This window comes from Miscanthus floridulus, chromosome 15 (genome assembly GCF_019320115.1).
Source record: "Miscanthus floridulus cultivar M001 chromosome 15, ASM1932011v1, whole genome shotgun sequence".
In the NCBI taxonomy this organism is placed as follows: domain Eukaryota; kingdom Viridiplantae; phylum Streptophyta; class Magnoliopsida; order Poales; family Poaceae; genus Miscanthus; species Miscanthus floridulus.
Window position 1 is genome coordinate 69,569,446 of NC_089594.1, and position 21,363 is coordinate 69,590,808.

The 21,363-nt window shown below is 42.9% G+C and overlaps 1 protein-coding gene, 1 long non-coding RNA gene and 1 pseudogene across 2 annotated transcripts; all 3 read left to right on the forward strand.

Annotated features, from left to right (window-relative positions):
* The first annotated feature begins 8,702 nt into the window (after window positions 1-8,702).
* On the forward strand, window positions 8,703-13,321 carry LOC136507608 (uncharacterized). Its single transcript, XM_066502277.1, has 5 exons — window positions 8,703-8,924; window positions 12,151-12,686; window positions 12,765-13,028; window positions 13,119-13,221; window positions 13,286-13,321. Exons 1-5 carry the CDS (start codon window positions 8,703-8,705, stop codon window positions 13,319-13,321), a joined length of 1,161 nt encoding a protein of 386 aa, XP_066358374.1.
* A 9-nt stretch (window positions 13,322-13,330) lies between these two features.
* LOC136506741 (uncharacterized) lies at window positions 13,331-13,983 on the forward strand. The gene is made up of 3 exons (XR_010771712.1): window positions 13,331-13,420; window positions 13,504-13,596; window positions 13,678-13,983. It is a non-coding gene; the product is annotated as an uncharacterized lncRNA (long non-coding RNA).
* A 3,943-nt stretch (window positions 13,984-17,926) lies between these two features.
* On the forward strand, window positions 17,927-21,283 carry LOC136508856 (uncharacterized; annotated as a pseudogene).
* The last annotated feature ends 80 nt before the right edge of the window (window positions 21,284-21,363 follow it).

A 21,363-nucleotide genomic window follows, 5' to 3' on the forward strand; every position in this document is an offset into this window, starting at 1 on the left:
TGCATGAGGTCTTGGGTTCGAATCTCACGGGACGCAGCGGTGGGAGGTATTATTTTTTTTAAAGCTGGGAGGACCTTTAGTCCCGGTTGGTGTTACCCACCGGGACTAAAGGTCCTCCTTTAATCCCGGTTCGTGACCCGGGACTAAAGGACCCCCCTTTAGTCCCGGATGCTTACTCCCGGGTGGGGAACCGGGACTAGAGGGGGTTCCCCACCGGGAGTAAAGCCCGTCTCTGTATTAGTGAACCGTCTTAAAATTTAGACACTTGAAATATAGGAGAAACGAAAAAGACGTATTCATGGTGATTAACATAACATGTATCGTTTTGTGCCGTTACGGACGTACAAAAATGTGTTAGGAGGTTCCTTTTCATTATCTTTCATCTCTACTCTCTCCATTAAGCGTTTATACAGATACAGATTTGTAAGGAGAGGCTGCCTTAGTTGGGGCTCTATGCTCCAAGTAGCGGTAGCGGGTTTAGTTAGATCTACCCCTGGTTATGTGACCTGACGAAAGGCAGAACGCCAACCAAATTATATGAACGAAATATTCAAAAGCGCAGGGACAGGGTGCGTTCTGTTTCGACAATGGAAAAGGGGGGCCACATAGAGAGAGCGAACCCACGGAACCTGAATTGGAAATGGTGGGGACGTCCAGAGTGTCGGGCCCGCATTCCGTCAGAGGCACACGTCCATAGTGAAAAGGAAGATGAGAGAGAGAGAGAGAGAGAGAGAGAGAGAGAGAGAGGAAGGGGAGATAGAGCCACCACTTCAGGAGATCCAACTATGATAAATAAAATAGGGACGCTACGTCTCGAAGACTAAAAATTTTATTTAATGATAAATTAGATAGAAAATATAAATACTGTAAATTAAAATTCAATTATTAGGAAACCAACATCAGCATTTATCGAATAAAATATGATGAAAAAATAAAAATCAACGATTTTCTATTTCCACTCATTTTGAAAAGTAGAAAGCCAATAGCTAAAAGTAGGACCTAAAGTGCTTTCAAAACTATACTACATGAAAACAAGTGCTTCTAAAGAAGTAGCTTCAGGTTTATCTCTCATCTATTTGGTTAATTTTCTACTTTTTAACAGCAAAAACAATTTTCAAAAAGCTCAACTAAACACAACCTATATAACAGGGGGTAAGAGCCAAGAGAGCAAGATAGGCACCAGGCATGAACAGGCAGCGGTCGCACGATTCTAGTAGGCATGGCCGCCTTGATCTACGTGGGGCAAGGCGAGGTGGTATGCCCAGCGCGCCAGCTAGCTAGCCAAGGCGATCGCTGTCGAAGCCCGTAGGGGAGAACAGAGATTTTTTCTAACCCTAAGGGCTTGTTTGGATACACATAATCCATGTGTGTGGGAGTTGTTTGGTATAGAATTTAAACTAAATTCTACACTCATCCACCACAACACACATAGGTTGGGGTGGATATATAGACATCCAAACAAGGACTAAATAAACTGCGAAACCACCCGACGTTGTCAAATCAAGACAAACTTGGGGCTTTACTAGCACTAAATGTTGCTTTTTTAAAAATAATAAAAACTGAATTTATCTTCTAAAAAGTCATCCTAATTTATTTTAATAAAATAACAAAAAAGTATGAAAATAATTATCTTCATCTAGAAATACTTTTTTTTATTCCTATCGTCAATTGGTACCATATTTTACGTTATTTGATTTGAATCAATGTAGACTCCTAACACATGCTTTTCTACCCAGAAGAAGGGCCCGCATGCAACGCATCTCGCTCACGTAAACCGTCTACGACGCGCTGCACTGGCATATGCAGAAAGCAAGTAGCATACGGCCCTGCCTGGAGGCAGGAGAGGCAGAGGCATGGTTTTAAATAGCCCGCTATAGCTTCGTTATAGCTTTTCAGACTATCTACCGCTACATTGTTGCTAATTATTTCGCTATTTCCGCTAATGACATTTTAGCTCCACTAAACACCACTATTTAGTTTCGTCGCGATATATATTTAACACCATTAATACTGACCGAGGTAGATATTAATTCTTTAGTCTAGACTAAAGCACTATAATCTATGCCCCTCTCTCTCTCTCATTTATGTTCTTTACTCATTAAATGATGTAATAAACCACTAAATAATTATTGAATTGTTGAATGTCGAGTGTTGATCACAATAGTACGTTGATCCATATGATAAATGTTAAGTAATGTGTTGGAAGAGAGAGAGGGAGGAGGGAGGGAGGGGTGAGAGCTCGGCGGTGGAGAGGGGACACACTAGGATTTGGAACAAGTGGAAATGAGTGAGTGGGAGGTGAAGCCCCTTGCCCTTATGCCCTTGGGCACTTATATAGGTAATGGCTATTTACATGTGGCCCCTTTGATGGGGTTGGATTTCACATGACACTACTCTAGCTACTAGTTGGACCGGGATATTTGGCCCACATACCTCATGGGCTCCCCCAATAGTAGCCCCTCAGCTAATAGGTTATTGTCGGTACAACATGACCTAATAGATGCCCATACTAGAAGAGACGCAAATAGAACTCAAACCCTAGTCGCGGGGATCTCCCTTTGCAACCTATGCGTGTGCACCTCACTAAAAACTTCATCCCAAAACCTTGTGGGAAAATGGGCATGGAGAAAAGATCATGTACATGACTCTAGCCTATACAAGTGCTAACTTAGAAAGCTACTGACTCCAAGTGCTTCTATGTCGATCTCCAAGGTATCTTCATATACGAGCTTCGGCTTCCTCGACCGCTTCTGTGACATGGATTGTTAGGTTCGCTCGACGCATAGGTCTTTACCTTCGTGACCTTCTTGACGTGCAGATCTTTGCCTTTAGGACCTTCTCAATGCATGGATCTTCATCTCTGGGACCTTCTTGGCATGCAGATCTTCACCTTCGGGACCTTCTTGTCTAAGGCTTTGCATGGAGACACGTCTTTTCTTTACAAATGGTTGTTGTCATAGTAGTCGTAGCTAAAGGTTTCCGTGAAGCCTCTAAATCATCTCTCATAAGCGTTGGGCAAAAGACTTCACCCTACGGAATGTAGGGTCCTCTAGTATACTCCCCTAGCTCTTGAGCCATTATAGCAGCCAAAGATAATAGTGAATCCCCTCCTACCAAAGTGTTGGTGAAGACGAGCCGTCATAGTTACCAAAGATGTTGGCGAAGCCCCTTATGCCAAAGTTTTGGTAGAGGCGATTTTTGGTGGATGTCGAAGATGTTGGTAAAAGCCCTCCTACCAAAAGTGTTGACGAAGGCAATGTTGGTGTAGATCCTGAAGATGCCAGGGAAGCCCCTCGTGCCGAAGTTCTGGCAGAGGCAAGTTGTTGTAGTCGCTGAAGATATTGACTATGATATATTGGTAGTGCTAACGTCAAAGATTTTGGAGAAGACCCTCTACCTGTTAGAGTCAAAGGTTAGTCATTGCGGTGGCTGAAGATGATACTGAGACCCCTCACGCCGAAGCATTGGTGTGAGTGAGTTATTGTATAAGCTGAAGTGTTGGTGAAGCCCTCCCACCAAAGTGTTTGACGGGGCAATGTTGGGGGAGCCCTTGATGTATATGGGCCAAGTCTCCCCTAGAAGAGGCCCAGCTAGTAGGCAGAGTAGTGTCATGTAAAATCCAACCCCTCCAAGGGGCCACATGTAAATAGTCACTGCCTATATAAGTGCCTCAAGGGCATAAAGGCAAGGGAACTCACTTCCCACTCATTTCCACTTGTTGAAAATCCGAGTGTGTTCCCTCTCCAAAGCCGAGCTCTCTTCACCCTCTTTCAACTGTTCGGAACAACTGGTTCAATATAATGGACTTAAAAACATATTTTCCTAGATATTCTACATGTGCCGCTGGTTCCAATATAATGGATTTAAAACATATCCTCCTAGATATTCTACATGTATTTGAGTATTTCTGTTCATAAAATTTTTGTCTAGTTAAATATTTTCGTGCATAGTTCATTAAGAAATTTTATGTTTTCTATAAAACCGCTAAATGAATAGCTTCTACTATATCCCGCTATAGCTTTTTATAGCTTTTGGAGAAGTTCACCGCTAAATATGATAGCCCGCTATTTAAAACATTGGGTAGAGGCCAGCAGCAGTGATCATATCCCCTGCTGCGGGGGTTTTCGAGCGGGGCCGCGGGGGTGCGGGGTAGATGGGCCGGACGGGAGAGCGGGAGCGCGTGCTGGCCGTAGAAGCGGCGCAGCCATCTCTCTCCGTCGGCCGCGCGCGGTTGTCTCGGGCTGTCTGCTCCGGCCCGCCGTGCGGGAGCGCGTGCTGGCCGCGGAAGCAGGCGGCGCAACCATCGCTACGTCGGACGCGCGCGTCGTCTCCGCCTCTCCCCTCCGGCCGGCGTCTCCGTCGGTCACGCGCAATCGTCTCGGCTCCAGGCCTCCAGCTCTCCGCTCCGGCCGGTATCTCCGTCAACCACGCGCGTTCGTCTCCGATCCGGTCCTCCGCTCCGGTCGGCTGTGCAAGCACGCGCAGCCCAACCCTCCGTCGGCCCACGCACGGTCATCTCCGGACTCCGGCTGGCCGGTGTGCTACCCGGTGCGCTCTCCAACTTCGCCCACGCACGAAGCAGAGGTGACACTAGCTACCGCTGCTTTGTTTGCAGATCTGCCCTGCGCTCTCCAATCTCTCGTGTTCCTCTCCAATCTCTCTCTTGGTTGCATAGTACTAATTGTGGTATACTAATTGTGCTTAGAATCGATTCAGATGGCGGACAGGAAAGGCAAAGCTAAGGTGGTGGATACCGGTACCACGGATGCAATTCTCCGGGTATGTTAGTCTTTAGTTTAATTACTCCTTTACTAGTGCAAATGTGTGGATCAGATAATATACGTAGCGCTCGACTATGCTACTCGTTCCCAGCTGCTGCAACGTTGTCACTGCTAGTTTTCTTCTGGTATATATGGACAGTGTGTGCACAGTCGCCGATCAGAGTCATAAAAGTTCATTTTAGTTCTGAATCTCTAATGTATAACCCACATATTAATCTTACTGTGCACAAAGTACCGATTGCTATATTAAATCATCTGGAACACATTTTAGTCAATTTTGCTAAGACTTTAAAGCATGCTCGTGAGATTTTAATTCTAGAGTTCAACATTTGGAGATGGGGCCCATGTTCAAATCCAGCTGCACCAGTCGGCAGGAAGTAGCCTGTTGTCGTACATAGTCATCTAAAACAGTTTAATTAATTTTGCTCAATTTTTAATTTGTGAACATGATATTTCTATTCTAGGGGTCTAGCTTTGTTGTAGAGCTCTATATAACACGTATATTTGTTTTGGATAGTCGTTCAACTCAAAACAATGAGTATCAGAGTATGGATAGGATTGGTTATTATCCAACGGGTATAAGTAAGTTTTGGGAGGGTGACAAGGACAAGCACAAATAATGATATAAATAAATAAGCAACTTTAAATTTAAACTAAAACTACAACTAATATAGTGCATAAGTATAGGTGACAACAAATTGCCCATGAAAGATAGTAATAGTTGGTGAGTCGGATTTTTTTTTTTGAGCAGATGGTGAGTCCGTATATGTATGAGTGCTCTGTGACGATCGCTGTGGTCGTGTGCATGGGCCTTCTCCAACGCGGCTTGCATGGCATTTGGTCTTTTTTTCGCGATCACAATTTGCCATGTCGCAAGTTAGGCGTGCCATAGTTTCTTAGGTATGTGTTTAGTTCACTGTTGTAACTATGGCGTGTCATATTTTCTTAGCACACTATCTCACACGTCTATCACGACACCGCACCCGAGAGACAGCCAAGCCCATGAGGAATTCTCGCCCAAGGCCCAGGAATGTGAAGGTGTCCGGCACAGACTGGGTTTGTAACATATGTGGAGAGAGGGCCGTGAGAGAGTATTAGAAAAGGGAACTAGGAAGAGTGAGTATGGCAACAAAGAAGAGAACTGTAAACCAAACTTCTATCTACTTCTCTTCCAAGTCGATAGCCTGTCCGGCGGGCTACCGAACCCCCTTCTTTTCCGTCTCCAATTCCTTAGGTTGCTAACAACGTCATAGACTAATTTTCTTGTCAAACTTTACCACAAGTGTGGTTTCAATTTTACTGGCCACACTTTCTATGGCAGGCACAGTTTGCCTAAGGTTCAGTGTGGCAAATTTCGGCATAAACCAAACAAGCCCATATGTCTGGGGCATTTCATGACCAGACCACACAATAGAGTTAGCCCAGTCAAGACGTAGGACCATATGTTGTAGATATATGCTGTGTATTTTATAAACTTACTAGTCAAATTCGAAGAGGATCGACTTAGAACAGAAGTAAAACTCCTTATACTTTGGAATAGGAGTATGGGGCTTTTATGCATTTATTTATGGACATCTATTTGAGAATATGCTCTTGAATTTTGACAATTCTATAAAATGCAGGACATACCAGCACCAATCGCGACACTTGATCTAGGTGATACAGAAAACCTGGAAAAGAACTACAAGAACTTCATTGAGAAGCTTGTTCAGACTGTGATAGAGGACACTGACGTGGAGTTCAAATTTACCGATGGACCTTTTTGGCAGGGCTCCGGCTAACATCCTGTCGGCCGCCCAGAATCCGACAGGTGCCAGGAGAGCCGGAGCCCCAGGAGCCAAAAACGAGCTTCTCCGGCTCCGTAAACAGTACCCGTGCTACAGTGAGAGAAGAAAGCAGGGGAGAGAAAACCAACTCTGAGCTATAGTGATCTGTGCAGTGATTATCAAGCGGTACAGTGATCTTCACAGTGATTGTCAGGCGGAGCCGGAGCTGGCCGGGGCCGTGCCAAAGAGGTCCTGCGATCTGTCCCGGTGACTCCCGGAGTGGACTATTCTCCTACTGGTAGTGGTAACTTTTCCTTTGACCTCTTGGTTGATAACACTCGACTGAGAGTCGTGTGTGATAAGTACCAATGGTGGTTCCGAGGAATTGTTACTGCGGATGGTAGAAGGTATGAGATAGATGATGCTAAGCACCCAAAAGTGATGGCAGGGTCTAGTTCACTACATACAAATGGGATGTACCCGAAGCTCCTTAGTGACTCAGTGAACATTTGCAAAGTAGGCTACCAATCCCTCCGGAGAGCTGTGCAGGAGCTTGCAAAACTTGGCAGAAAAGGTCGCGATCTTGGAACGAACTACAAGACAGCTATCGCTGTAGTTTTGGTCATGTGTTTCGAGGCGGCCAGACTCAAGGAACTGTTTGATTTTTGCTTAAGTTTGCTGAAGGACAAGAAGGATGACCAAGTCGCACTACGCCAGATTCACACAGTAGGAACGAGGGCATTTTTACTATAGGGGTGGCTGGAGTTGAGGGCGCCCCTACAGTGGGCGTCCTCAGGCCCCAGCAGCCCATACAGATGGCACTGTAGGGGCGGCTGGTAACCTGAGCCGCCCCTACAGTTGGGGTTGATATGTAGAGGCGGCTGAATCACCAGCCGCCCCTACAGTGCCTATTTGTAGGGGCGGCTGTCGACTGTAGGGGCGGCTGAATCACCAGCCGCCCCTACTGATGGCGCACGAATAAATAGCAGCCACCCCCTTCTTCCACCTCGGGACACACTCTTCTAAAAAAAGGTTGGGAGGCCTTTGGCTCCTCCTAAAAATTGCTCTACTAAGGGGGGAGGTTTTGATCTCAAATCCTTTGGTGGAGAGGCTCTAAAAGGTAAGGAAGTGCTTCTCCAACTCTTTATTTGAAGTTTAATTAGTTGGTTAGTGAGTAATTTGATTTTTGGTTTTCTCTCTCTTCCATGGAGCTTGAGCTAGTTATGAGTGAAATTAGACCCTAATTTTTACTATACTAGGGTAAATTAGGTAGGGAAGTAAGATTGCACCCTTTGTTAGTACATCTTTGTTGATTTTAGTGTAGTATTAGTGAAGTTTGATGCATGTGTTATGAAACCCTATATCTAGATCTAGATCTAGGATTTTGTTTTTTTTTCTTTTTCAAATTTTTCTTTATGTGACTAGGGTTTGCATGTAGGTGAATGTGTAAGATTTTAATTGTTGCTAATGTGTAAAATATCCTCTACCATGGCTACTAATTATCATTTAATATTTATTTTGATTCCTTTCTATAATGTGTGTTTTTAATTAGTTATGGATAAATAGGCCATTAATTAATTATCCTCTACCATGAAATTGGAATGGAGTTTGCATGAAAGGTAGTGGATGAAATATTAAATGTTGCTAATTGTTTTCTTTGAAATTGTTTATTTGAACCAATTAATTTATATTTTAAAATATTTATGCATTAATAGTCAATTAATTAACTATCCTCTACTACCATAGTGCGTGTCTCAGGTATATACAATTATTCTCGAGTAATATTCTTTCTTTGGTTGTTTTTTTCTATAAGATGGACTACAGGAACTCTTGGATGTATGGTTCGTTAAGACACGACGCTCTTTTCCATGATGAGGTGGACAAATTCATCAAAGCCGTAGAGAAGCATGCAGCGACGTTGAAAGAGAATAGTGACACGATTATTTGTTCCTGCAAAGATTGCAAGAACCTTATTGCATTTCGAGATGTGAGTACCATCAAAGAACATCTGATTAGGAGAGGATTTGTTCCGGACTACACAGTGTGGATTCATCATGGTGAAACAGTGGTTGTTGATGACAGCGACGATGATCTAGCTGATGAAGCTGAAACCCAAGCATACTTGTCCCGATTCATAGACGATCTTGAGCAACAAATGGATCATGACTATGGCAATCAACAAGGTGGCGGCTTTGGCAATCAACAAAGTGGTGGCTTTCGCAATGAACAAGGTGGTGATGATGCTAGTGGTGCCAGCAATGATAGCGAAGCATGTGAGGGAGATGCAGATGATGGTGACAACTTGGATGAAATGCTTGGGGCCTTTGGACCAGAAATATTAGAAAAGAGCAAGAGAGGTCTAGAAAATCTTGAGAGGGTGACAAAAGCATCGAAGAAGACTGTGTATGATGCTGAGAAGGGCTGTCCGACATACTTCACACTGCTACGTTTTGTGCTTGAGCTACTCATCCTAAAGGCTAAGTACGGCTGGTCGGACTGCAGTTTCGATGATCTGTTGTGCCTCATGTCACGGTTGCTCCCACGGCCGAACACAGTTCCCGCCAACACATACCAAGCAAAGAAGGTTATAAGTCCACTCACATTGGGGGTTGAAAAAATCCATGCATGCCCCAACCATTGTATCCTTTTTCGGCGTGGCACATCGTTCGAGACTTTAGATACATGTTCTAGGTGTGGGGCTAGTCGATACAAGAACAATGACCTTCAAAGTGGGGTGGAAGCCTCCACAGGAAAGAGGAAGAAGGGTGGGAAGAAGGTGGTGCAAGAATCTCAGCCCCCAGAGGAAACTCCATTAGGCAACGATGCAAATAAGAGAAGAATTCCTGCCCTGGTTATGTGGTACTTGCCAGTGACCGACCGCTTGAGGCGTATGTTCCTAAACCCTAAGGAAGCCGTACTGATGACATGGTGGGATGATGAGCGCAAGGTGGATGATGATACGATCACACACCCGACCGATTGTAGCCAGTGGCAAGCGTTCGATGCCAAGTAGAAAGCAGAATTCAGTGATGACCCACGGAATGTATGGTTCGTCTTGAGCACCGATGGAATGAATCCCTTCAATGAGAGGATGACCGACCACAACACATGGCCAGTCATCTTGACCATGTACAATCTCCCAACATATTTGTGTCAGAAGAGGAAGTACCTTCTCCTCACCATTCTTATCTTTGGCCCCAAACAACCAGGCATTGATATAGATGTGTTCTTGGAGCCTCTGATGCAAGAAATGGAGAGGCTATGGAGGTATGAGGAGCCGATGTACGATGCATTCCGGCGGGAGGACTTCATATGCAAATCAATAATATTTGTTACTACCAATGATTACCCCGCGCTGTTTGCCCTGTCTGGACAGTTCAAAGGCAAGACTGGATGCTTAGTCTGTTTGGATGGTACTAAATGGGTGTTCCTAGATGGATCCAGGAAGATAGTTTACATAAGGAACCGATGCTTCTTAAAGACAGATCACAAGTACCGCGGCAAATTGTACCTAAGATACTATGGCAACATCCCGGAGAATGAACCCCCTCCAGAGAGACGTCGTAATGGAGAACATGTGTTCAGAATGGTCCAAAACATACACGTCGTCTATGGAAAGAAGAATCCGGATGGAACGATTAGAGATAGAAGCACACCTCCCATCGAAGGCGTACCATTCAAGAAGCAATCGATCTTCTTTCAATACCTGCCTTATTGGCCAGACTTGGAGGTCCCCCATGCCATTGATGCGATGCACGTGCAGAAGAATGTCTTTGAGAGTCTCATGGCTACCTTGATGGACACGGGAAAGTCAAAGGATGGTCTCAGATCACGGAAAGACATGGTGCAGCTAAACGTGATGTGGGAGCTTTGGCCGGTACAGCAGGATAATGGCAAGTGTAGTCTTCCCGCGGCTAGCTTCAACCTAACCCTAGAGGAGAGGAGAGCTATATGTAATTTCCTTAGGGGGTCAGAGTGCCAACTGGATTTTCGATGAACCCGAAGAAGCTAGTGTCGATGAAGGACCTATCATTAACATACTGCAAGGCTCATGATTGTCATGTGATGCTGATAGTGTTCCTACCAATTGCAATCAGGGCTATAAAGCCAGAGTTCCTAAATATGGCCATCACCCGCATGTACTACTTCTTTTCGAAGATCTCACAGAAGACGATTCGCAGGCAAGAGCTGAGTGACCTACATGAATTCATGGTGGAGACCCAGAACCAGCTAGAGATGTGTTTACCTCCTGCTTTTTTGATATAATGGTACATCTCATGATTCACCTGGTTCATCAGATCGACGCGCTGGGCCCTAGCTTCTTGCATGAAATGTGGTCCTACGAGCGGTTCATGTCGGTTCTAAGCCGATACGTGCATAACCGAACACACCCAGAGGGCTCCATGATAAAGGGTTACAATTCCGAAGAAGTCGTCGAGTGCTGCCAAGAGTGGCTAAAAGTATAGAGAGGGATTGGTAATCCTGATTCTCATCACAAGGGAAGGCTAGCTAGGAAGGGCACAAGTGGTAGGAAAGTGTTCCTCGACAATGATTACAGAGAGGTGAGTCGAGCGCATTACAGTGTCTTGCAAAGTATGGCAGTGATGCAACCGTACATTGATGAACACATGGCTATCATTATGGCTGAGAGGAATGGCCATTCAGATGATTGGGTCATGAAACAGCATAAGCAACGCCTGACATCATGGTTGAAGGACCAGAACATACAGCCTAGAGAAACCATAGATTCTATTACCATCAGTCGGTTGGCGGCTGGGCCATCGAAATAGGTGACGTCTTGGAATGCTTATGACATCAATGGGTACACATACTATACCGACACAAAGGACAGGAAATCTGTGAATCAGAACAGCGGCATCCGAATAGAGGCTCTCAACGTAGTGGGGTGAAAGGTCCTGTACTTTGGCATAATTGAAGATATATGGGAACTTGACTATGGAAGGGATATAAAGGTGGCCCTGTTTCGATGCAGTCAAGGTTCCAATGCAACCGGAACCCCCGTCGATCGCATACGGGCGCCAACCAGTTCCAAATTGGTGGTTCCGATGGGCAGGCAAAACGTTATCATTGAGGTGGCAACGGGCGTGGCACATCCTCTGGGTGGCACGTGGCACAATAGGGACATCCCGCAGGACTACACTCGGGTCGAGGTGCATACAGTGAAGTCCGAGTTCATGACTTGGAAGATAGAACACCCTACTCCTGAGGGGCTCGTGTTACTCGGAGACGTCATGAACCAGTTCATCCTCTGGCACAGACGGGACATTGTATTGACCGAGTCTTCACCAACTCCGACTGAAGTTCATCCTCTGGAGCGACCCGTCGAGGACGGGGAGGTATACTCACCAGCCCATGACCATGACCACCACACGCTAGAGACTTCTCCACCTCGTACCGAGCAAGGGCATGATGACATGCCACATCCTTCTCCACCTCATATCGAGCATGGGCATGATGACATGCCACGTCCTTCTCCAGCTCGTACCGAGCAAAGGCATGATGAGATGCAACATCCTTCTCAACAAGCGCAGCCGATACATGAACAACAAGTGTCTCATGAACAGCAATTGCCTCGTGAACAGCCGATACGTGAAGAACAAGTGGCCCCTAGAGCAGGTGATGCACAAGTTGACAAGGACGTGCCCAAATGGGAAGCTCAAAACAAAATCTCAATCAAGATAAAGCCATCGTATATGGGCATTAATGACGTCTCGTCGGTGCACAAGTGGATGGCCCATGACCAGTTCAAGCCTAAGAACCAAGTAAAAGAATTCAGAGCACCAGCTTCTGAGGAGGGCACCACTAGCAAACTGCACAAAGGGTTTAACAAGTATCCAGCTGTTGATAACCTCAAATGGTCAAATGATTGCTCGGATAAATATGAAAAAGGCAAGAACTTCCTACCAAACCAAGTCATACAGTGCTTGCCACGTGGAATGAGAAAGTTCCACGATTGGTACTTGCGTGCTCAGATAACAGAACTAGAAATCTTACAAGCATGGATCCCTGTCGGCACATTTGGAGCCCCAGGTGGGCAAATTGCCGTTGAGTTTAAGGATATCCAGGCATGCTTCCACCTCGGACGAATGGAAATGAATCTAATTCGCATATGGTGCCTGTAAGTCCTTGCCCTCTCGATATGATATGAATGTAATCTTTTGATTTTGTTGTAACTAACCCGCGCCGTGATTTGTAGAATGCAAATGGACTTTGTAAAAAAGAGGCCAGCTCTGAAACACGGGTATATAGACCCTTCACCTATAGCATCAACAAATTTTAATTACCCTAAAGAGTGGAAACTAGATTGCAAAGAACTAGGAGCTGGAAAGACACTTAAGGAGAAAGAGGACATTAGGAACAAGAAAATATTGGAAGAGTCCCTCAAGGTTGCGGCATACATTGCCCTATGTTTTAAAAATCTCCAACAACACGATAATATATGGATACCATACCACTTCAAGTAAGTTCGACTGTATACTTAGCTTTGTTCAATATACTTTGTTCGATGCAAAAGAGCTTATGTGTTCCTTCTATGACTAAATTCATGCAGCGATCACTGGATTTGCATAGGCGTCTGGCTCTCACATAGCATGGCATGGGTCTTTGATTCAGCGGATTTCCCAGTCGAGACATACAAAGACTTCATAGCGATTGTCAAGATGTATACATATTGACAATCCTCATTTTAGCTACTATGTTTGTATACATACTTGTAAGGTTCAATGTGGGATACTAACAAGTTGCATTTGCTAAAACCATTGGAATAGGACATTCATGCACTATGTCCAGGAACATAAGGGGAGGCATCATCCAAATAGGAAGGAAAAGTTGTATGTCAAAACTCTATGTGCGGTAAGTGTCATTTACTTTGGTACTCCATATATTACGTGTCTGTCAATAGCATTACTTAACATCTCCATATGCAAAACACACAGTGCCCCAAGCAGAAGCCTGGGAGTCTACATTGTGGATACTACACATGTATTATGATGAGTACCATCGGTGGCTACAACAGAAACCCCAATCTGGTAAGTTTGAACCTCTTCGCTCGTAGTATGAAAAGTTCGCATATGTTGTGATATAGTAAACCTAAACTTGTTCTCTTGTAGTTGGAGAAAGATAAAGACACGAGAAGAAACCCATACAAGGATGACGAGCTCTTAGAGATGGTCGGCGACCTTTGCAACTTCATAATGGACCAGATTGTGTACCATAAAGGCACTTACCATCATCTTCTTTCTGACTTAGGTAGTAATCCTCTATACCAACACCTTCGGGAGACTGATAGGCTAGCCCTAGGCCGTTGATGACAATGTGGACTTGTGGTATGGTTTGGATCAGACTTTGGAACGGTTTGGACTTTGTTTTGCATGTGGACTTGTAGATTTCTTAATGGACTATGTTATAATGATGGACTTCATAATGGACTATGTTGTAATGATGAACTTTTGTGAATTATGATCTGTGATGATGTTCTAAATAATAGCCTTGTGTTTGTGGATGTATATATGTATATTTGTGGCGGTCAGATTCGAATTTGAATTATATATATATATATATATATGTGGTCAGATTTGAATTAAAAAATTTTTTTTGCTGGAAAATCCACTGTAGGGGCGGTTCTTGATTGAACCGCCCTTACAAATACACACAACAGGGGCAGCTGATGATACAACCGCCCTTACAAAAGTCCACTACAGGGACGGCTGATATTACCAGCCGCCCTTACAGAGGGCACTGTAGGGGCGGCTGAAAACACCAGCCGCCCCTACAGAGGGCACTGCAGGGGCGTCAGGAAACCGCCCCTACAGAGACACTCTCTGTAGGAACACCCTGGGAAGGACGGCTGGCGCAGCCGTCCCTACAAAGGCTCTAGAGCCGCCTCTACAGTTAACTTCTATAGTAGTGTCGGCGAGAAGAACAGACTTCTTATCAACGGCTGGTCTGATACAAGCCGTGATTTCTATGAAGAAAATGGAGGAACAAAAGAGAGCGTCATATCCCCGACCACATCAGCAAAGGTTAGGAAAGTATATGATGGGGTTCAAATCCTTTGCCGATCGAAATGGGATTACTGGATTGAAACCAATGTGCCCCAGCCCAAGAAGCAAAGCAAAGTTAGAAAAGGCTAGGTGCACTAATAAGTGAAATGAAAGCATCAAACTCAAATACTAGACCTGTCAGTTGATGAACTATATGGTTGTCAGTTAATTTATTTTGTCCTTCCAGCAGACATAGTGGTTTAATTTCTGGTAGGACAAGTCTCAGAGCATTGCGACTTGCGATGATTATTATTTTGTTAGTTGAGGGTTATTAAATATACTTGCTAGTTAATTTATAATATTTCCTTTTTTTTTTGGCAAATTTTAGCTACTAAATCCGTCCTAAATTATAGTTCGTTTGACTCTTTTGATCCCAAGTTTGACCACTCGTTTTATTCAAAAATTTATGCTAATATCACTTTTTTGTTGTGGCTTGCTTTATTAACAAAAGTTCTTCTAGAATGACTTAAATTTGACTATGTTTGCATAAATTTTTTGAATAAGACGAGCGGTCAAAACTTGAGGTAAAAAAAGTCAAACGAATTATAATTTGGAACGGAGTGAGTAATAATTTCGTTCCCAGGTCAAAAAAAAAAAGTCAAACGAATTATAATTTGAAACGGAGTGAGTAATAATTTGGAACGGAGTGAGGTCAAAAAAAAAGTCAAACGTTTGCATTTTGATAACATTCTTTATTGCCCCGGTGCTGAACTTCCTATTTCGTTCCCAGCATTTTCAGGTAGAAACTGGGTTGATATTGATACCTGGTCTTTTTTTAAAATAAAATAGCCAAATTACATGAGGTCTTTTCGGCTGTCTAGTTATGATCTTAATCAGATTTTGGGACCTTCGAAGAGTGGTATCTTTGTACACTTGTCTTGTGCACCCAACACCATGATAGGATTAGTATGAATAATTTAGCCTCCAAAGGCCAGGCCCTCCGCCTGCGCCCAGTGGCGAAGCTACATAGTACTACTACCAATAAATGCATAAATCAGTACTCCCTCTGTACCTAAATGTTTATCGCTGTGATTTACGTGCCGCTAACTTGACTTGATTTATAAGAAATGCGTGCAATATTTCTATCTCTGAATAAATTTATTCAAAAACTAGATTCAAATATATATCAATGATACTAATTATATATTATAAATATTAATATTTTTAATATATATTTAATCAAAATTGTTTATCAGGAAGCGAAAACGGCGTACATTTAGGGACGGAATGAGTATATGCATACAAATTTATTCCATACAGCACTCTACTACCAAAAGCATTTTGAACGGTAGGCATTTTTTTACACAAGCGGGCAGGTTGGCACCTCTGTCCAATTGCCTCTGTTAATAGACCACTTATAGAGAGGCAGCCTCAATAAATCGATTAACAAAGCTGCACGCGTTAAGATGACTGCCTCAGTTAATAATTTTCAGAAAACCAAGAAATACAGAATGAGGATTCTAAATACATAGGATGCGATCTTTGTTATCATTGTTTTTAATCTTGTATTGGATATTTTGGCCACTAAATGATCTTAAATAAAAAAATTTAACCAAAAAGTTTTAAAGCTTGTCAAACATTATAACTTTATATATAGTACGTGTCTCCATTCGAGATTGTTTGAAATTAAAAAAAAAATTTAAATATCAAAATATGAGAACTAAAACAAATATTTGAAACTCTAAACAACTTCAAATAAAAAACTTATCAACTAAAAACTTGTACATTGGGTCGACCACAACAACTTTGGTATTAGACATGTGAACATTAAAAGTCATTTTGAAATTCTAAATTTTAAATTTCAAAATCTAAGACAAGATTGGTAGAATCAACCGGGGCTCAATTCTATTGTAGAGGTAATATTACAACCCCAGTCTTAGATACTCATCACTAGATCCTTTGTAGTGTCGTGCGGGGACTCCAGAAGATGGATTCTTTAGGGGTTTTGTGGTCAGCTCCGTGGGAGTTCATGAAGAGCTACTCTAGTGGAATCAAGGTTTGTTGGAGTGCTTTGTTTGATCAGTCGACGCATAAACGAGTTCCCATATTGAGGGACATGCTTGAGGGCTTGCGAGGCTTCTAGAGCAGCGATGATCCAAGGACTTGCCTCAACAGGGAGTATCACTACTACTAAAAAATGTTTTAGGAGACAAGCTAGTTTTATTAACAAAGGCGGTCACAAAATTTACATGTCTTCTAAAATACCTGAGGATTTTTAGAGATAGTCGTTTTATTTACGAAGGTGACAAAAAATTATCCATCTCCCAAAATCTATTTACGAAGACGGCCATAAATTATCCATCTCTCAAAATAAATTAATACATGTAGCCTCTTAAGATGTCCATCTATGAAAATAGAGGTCAAAGAGGCACGCCTTAGTTAATATGCTCAATGCCCAACTAAGCCCATATCCAATCCCGCCGCTTCCTTCTATCGAGCTTATATATATGCGAGGAGTCAGCGCCTCTCTCAATTCTCCAAATCATGCCGCCCCTTCTCTCACTTCTCTCCCACGACACCTCTCCCAGCGGCGACATGGGGGTGGGGCCACCACCCCAGGCATCGGTGCGCAGGGTGGCCACCACATCTAGCGGCGATGCTTAGGACGTGGCCACCATATCCAATGGATGAAAGCTCTAGTTTGTTTTGGTGATTGAGTGTCAACCATGTTGACTAATGTTTTCATTGAGTAGGATTAGCTAGGACTACTACAAAAATGATTTTACGAGGCACTGCTCAAACATTAACCGAGACGGTCACAAAACCAACCGCCTCAAAAGTTATCCTGTTGAAAGAATATAATTATAAATAAACCATTAAAGATGAACTTATATTTTTTTAATATACAAGTATATGGCGCATGTATGGATGAAAATGGATCAAATACGAACGGATATAACTGATATTACATTTGTTTTCATATTTCTATCCAGTTTCGGATTCGAATACAGATATTGTCAACCATGACGGATATGATACGATTGGATATTGACATCATAAATATGTGATTTGATTATTCGGATATGGATACGGTATCGGATGTTGAATATCCGGACTCGGATATGGACAGATCTGAACTCCTCTAAACGGATTCGGTCCTGAATACGGTCGAAAAATATCCGTACCGGTTTCACCCCTAGGCGCATGTACATATCCACTAGTTCTAAAAAATCCTAAATTTATGATACAATTTAGAAATTATAATCCAAAAGTATATAAAAATAAAAAAATATCCAAAACCCATATACATATGGGCCAAATCAAGGCCACAAATGACAAAATTCCCTACCCAAATTGATAAAACGAAGGACACAAATGCTCCTGGCCTCTTTTCCGTGCGAAACCATCTTCTCCATCGAAAGGGCTTTGGCGGCGGCGCGTCATCTACTCGTTGCGCCGGCAGGTGGCAGACGGCCGGGGCTGGCCGGGTCTGGGGGTCGCCGGGAGGTATCGAGGTGGGTTAGTGGTGAGAATTTGAAATCCGTAAGAGTATTTGAGCTGGTAAGAAATGGGTGACTCCACAGCCGGCCCTCTACATCTAGGGTTTGTGGAAGAGGAGGAGGAGCAACCGATGGAGATTGAAGGAACCGGAAGCAGATCAGCGGAGGCCATTGACGCTGGCCGCGGAAAGAAGAAGAGGCCACATTCTCCGCGCTGTGACGAGGATTCATCCAAGTCTTCCGCCATCGATGGTAACGATGAATGGTTGGTCAGCAGCAGCGAAGAGGGAGACGATTGCGGGAATCAAGGCAAAAAATCAACATCACCTGTATGTTAGTTTGATCATGCCGAATTCTCTGTAGCGACGAAAATCATTAGCACAGTCTTAATACATAGAAATGAATATTTCCATTTTAACATAGAGACAGTTACAAGATTTCCCCTCATAGGGGTCGTTCTTGGGCAGTGAGCTTTGGAAGTTGGGATCGAAATGTTTAGGAACTGAATTCTGAAAATCCATGTCACCGTTTTCATCGGAACACTTTGTTAATGTGTGAATTGATGACTGGGCTCATTGAACCATGCTTGTGGATTCAGCTGCTTTTGTTAGCTTCATCACTTCATCAGAAAATAAAAATTATTTTACATAATATTTATAACAGGCATTTCGTAGGAAAGAAAACATCTACTGAGTTGCTGTAGAGGAGCTGATTTGATATCCTAGAACCACCTGTCAAAATTTTAGTTCTTTCTTCCTTGTTCGCAAAATATTGCCTCGCATTGCTGCATCAACTGTTTCCTATGTTGCAGTGGTTCAAACATCGCAATTGGTTCTTTTTTATATCTGAGCTCGATTTAAGATAATATAAAGTAATAAATTGTATATGCTCATGGTTTAATATGTTTTCCCTGTAAGAAGCTTAAGCTTTCCTTTTATGACATTCAAAGCATCCCATTGTTTCCCACTATTATAACGTTCACCCCTCAATACCTATCCACAACAACTTGGTATGAATAATAGAATCTAACATTTGTAATTTTACACATGTATACAGCCACGTGAATTACAACTGATTTCAACCTATTTCTACATGCTTGTTGGAAAGGGATTGTGAACCATAATATGTCAACAGAAGTTTATTATGCTTGGATTAAACTTTAGAGATCTTACATTTTTTTGTGCTGATTTTAATGATATTTTATTTTCTGTAGGGATGTGTAGCCCTTTTACAGTCGATAATTTTCCAAGGGCTAGTTGGGACCATGACAAGCAATCTGAGTTGGTATTTGCAAATCCAGAAACTAAACGTCGTGGGCCTTCTCCAATCATGCTTTTCCCTCCATTCAAAACTGGAAGACATTTATTTGATTCAGATTATAATCTCAGTGATAAATCTGAAAGTAAGTTTCTTTTTCTGTTTCCCCCTTTCGTCCCATATATCATATATTCTAAACTGGCTGGCACTCTATACACATTATATGTTTTCACATTGATTTTTCAGTGAGTTTGACCAATGTTGAGGGTTGCTTAAAGGAATGTTGCTGCCTTCCAATGGAATTGATTCAGTTCATTGATGTCAAGATTGCTGGTTATCAACATAGCCATCCTGGTCGAGCCAAGATTTTTGGTTTTGTTGCAGCACGGGACAGAATCAATCCCTTGCGCAACTATATCTATAGGCGTGCTATTGACAATTGTGAAGCTGTTCCTGTGAACTGAAAAACGGTAATTATATTTGGTTCACACTTCTAGGCTTGTAATTGTCTGTGTGCATGCTCCTTTTAATCATTCATAAATATCTGTACGTATAACACTAGGATATGTCAAAACTGCAATTTTCCACATCTAGATTTAGGTACTGCTCGTATAACTTTAGATAGTTGTCTCAATTTCTTCTACAACAGATTTACATTTGACATTTGAACTAATAGGATTTGTGAAGTGAATGGTAGTATTTGGTCCGCAAAGTGCAATTGTCTACATGCATGCTCCTTTTATCATGAAAGCAATACATTAGTTATGTCCAAATTTAGCATAGTGTTTTGTAAATGCAGAGTTTGTGACTGCCATATTTATTGTGTGCTGTAAAAAGTTGACAGTCTGCATGGTAATTCATTTTGCATACTCCCACGACTATCTTCCTGCATGCTCCTTTTTCAATCTGAAAGTGCACTCTATTATGAACTTGCCAATTGTAAATTTGTGCATTTTTATATAAATTTTTGTACTTATTTGACAGCAATTCATTCCTATTACTCTACATATTTTGGGAATACCAAATTTGTTTGGTCTATTGCGCATGTTTCACTTTTATTTGCTATGTCAGTTATCTAAGAAGATGGATTTCCCACTACTTATAACTGATAAAAATGCAAATATATAACTGACTTCGTTGCAGGGCATGGGCATGGCACGATTGTCTCTGACGAGCCCTACTCGAGTCATTTCAATGTCATCCTATGCATTGATCGAGTTTGAGCTCCATGCCCAAAGTGAAGACGAGACAAATGGCGATGATGGTCCAATCATTGAAGGATGCACTGAGCTAGACAATATGTATGAATCAAGGTCGTTCATTGAGCACCAGCGCCTGTACGGCGAAAGGTGCGCTCTGGACATCAAGTACCTGGTACTGATGAATGCAGTGGAGGCCCGGGTTGAAGTCACAGTCCTCCGCTCCGCTGCCATCGATGACGTCGTCAACATGAAGCTGCTCGCCAGGACCAGCGGCTTCAGTGAGGTGATCCGGCTTTTTCGCGGCGTGGCTCCAAAGCTGGGTTTCATGATGAGCTTTGTTATAGCGGTGGAGGGACACAGCGATTTTGATCTCTACATCAAAGGGTATCCAAGAGAACATCCTAACGTCGACCAGAAAGTAGTGCCATGTTCACGGTGGCAATGTAGCTTCACCTCTGGCTACCATGGGACGGATGAAGAAGTGGCAGACCTAGGGGGCTTTGGAGCGGTGTCAGTCAAGGTCACTTGGAGATCCCACAGGAAGAAATATTGATGAATAGGATTGGTATCTGGTAGCCAAAACATTTGATTTACTTCATTATGTTCCAGTGAAATGTGTCATTACTAAAGGGCAGATGTACCTAGTTGCTTTTTGCCGTACCTTCATATACTTAGCTTGTTCTCGTCTGTGTTCTTGTATGCATTTTTCAGTTTCATCTGGTTTGGTTTCTGGCCCAGATTCTGGCTGGATCTTATCGAATGTTCATATGAATGTCCTTGTTCGAGCATGCCTGGCCCTGACGAAAATTCGTGAAATGATGTCATCAGACGGCAGTAGGAACTCTGTTACGTGT

What these genes read in the sequence shown, in the direction of transcription:
- LOC136507608 (XM_066502277.1), top strand. Translation starts at nt 8,703, where the DNA reads ATGGATCATGACTATGGCAATCAACAAGGTGGCGGCTTTGGCAATCAA. An exon ending in GTCTAGAAAATCTTGAGAGG is followed by an intron (nt 8,925 to 12,150) that starts GTGACAAAAGCA and finishes CCTCGTGAACAG; the next exon opens with CCGATACGTGAAGAACAAGT. An exon ending in CTAATTCGCATATGGTGCCT is followed by an intron (nt 12,687 to 12,764) that starts GTAAGTCCTTGC and finishes CGTGATTTGTAG; the next exon opens with AATGCAAATGGACTTTGTAA.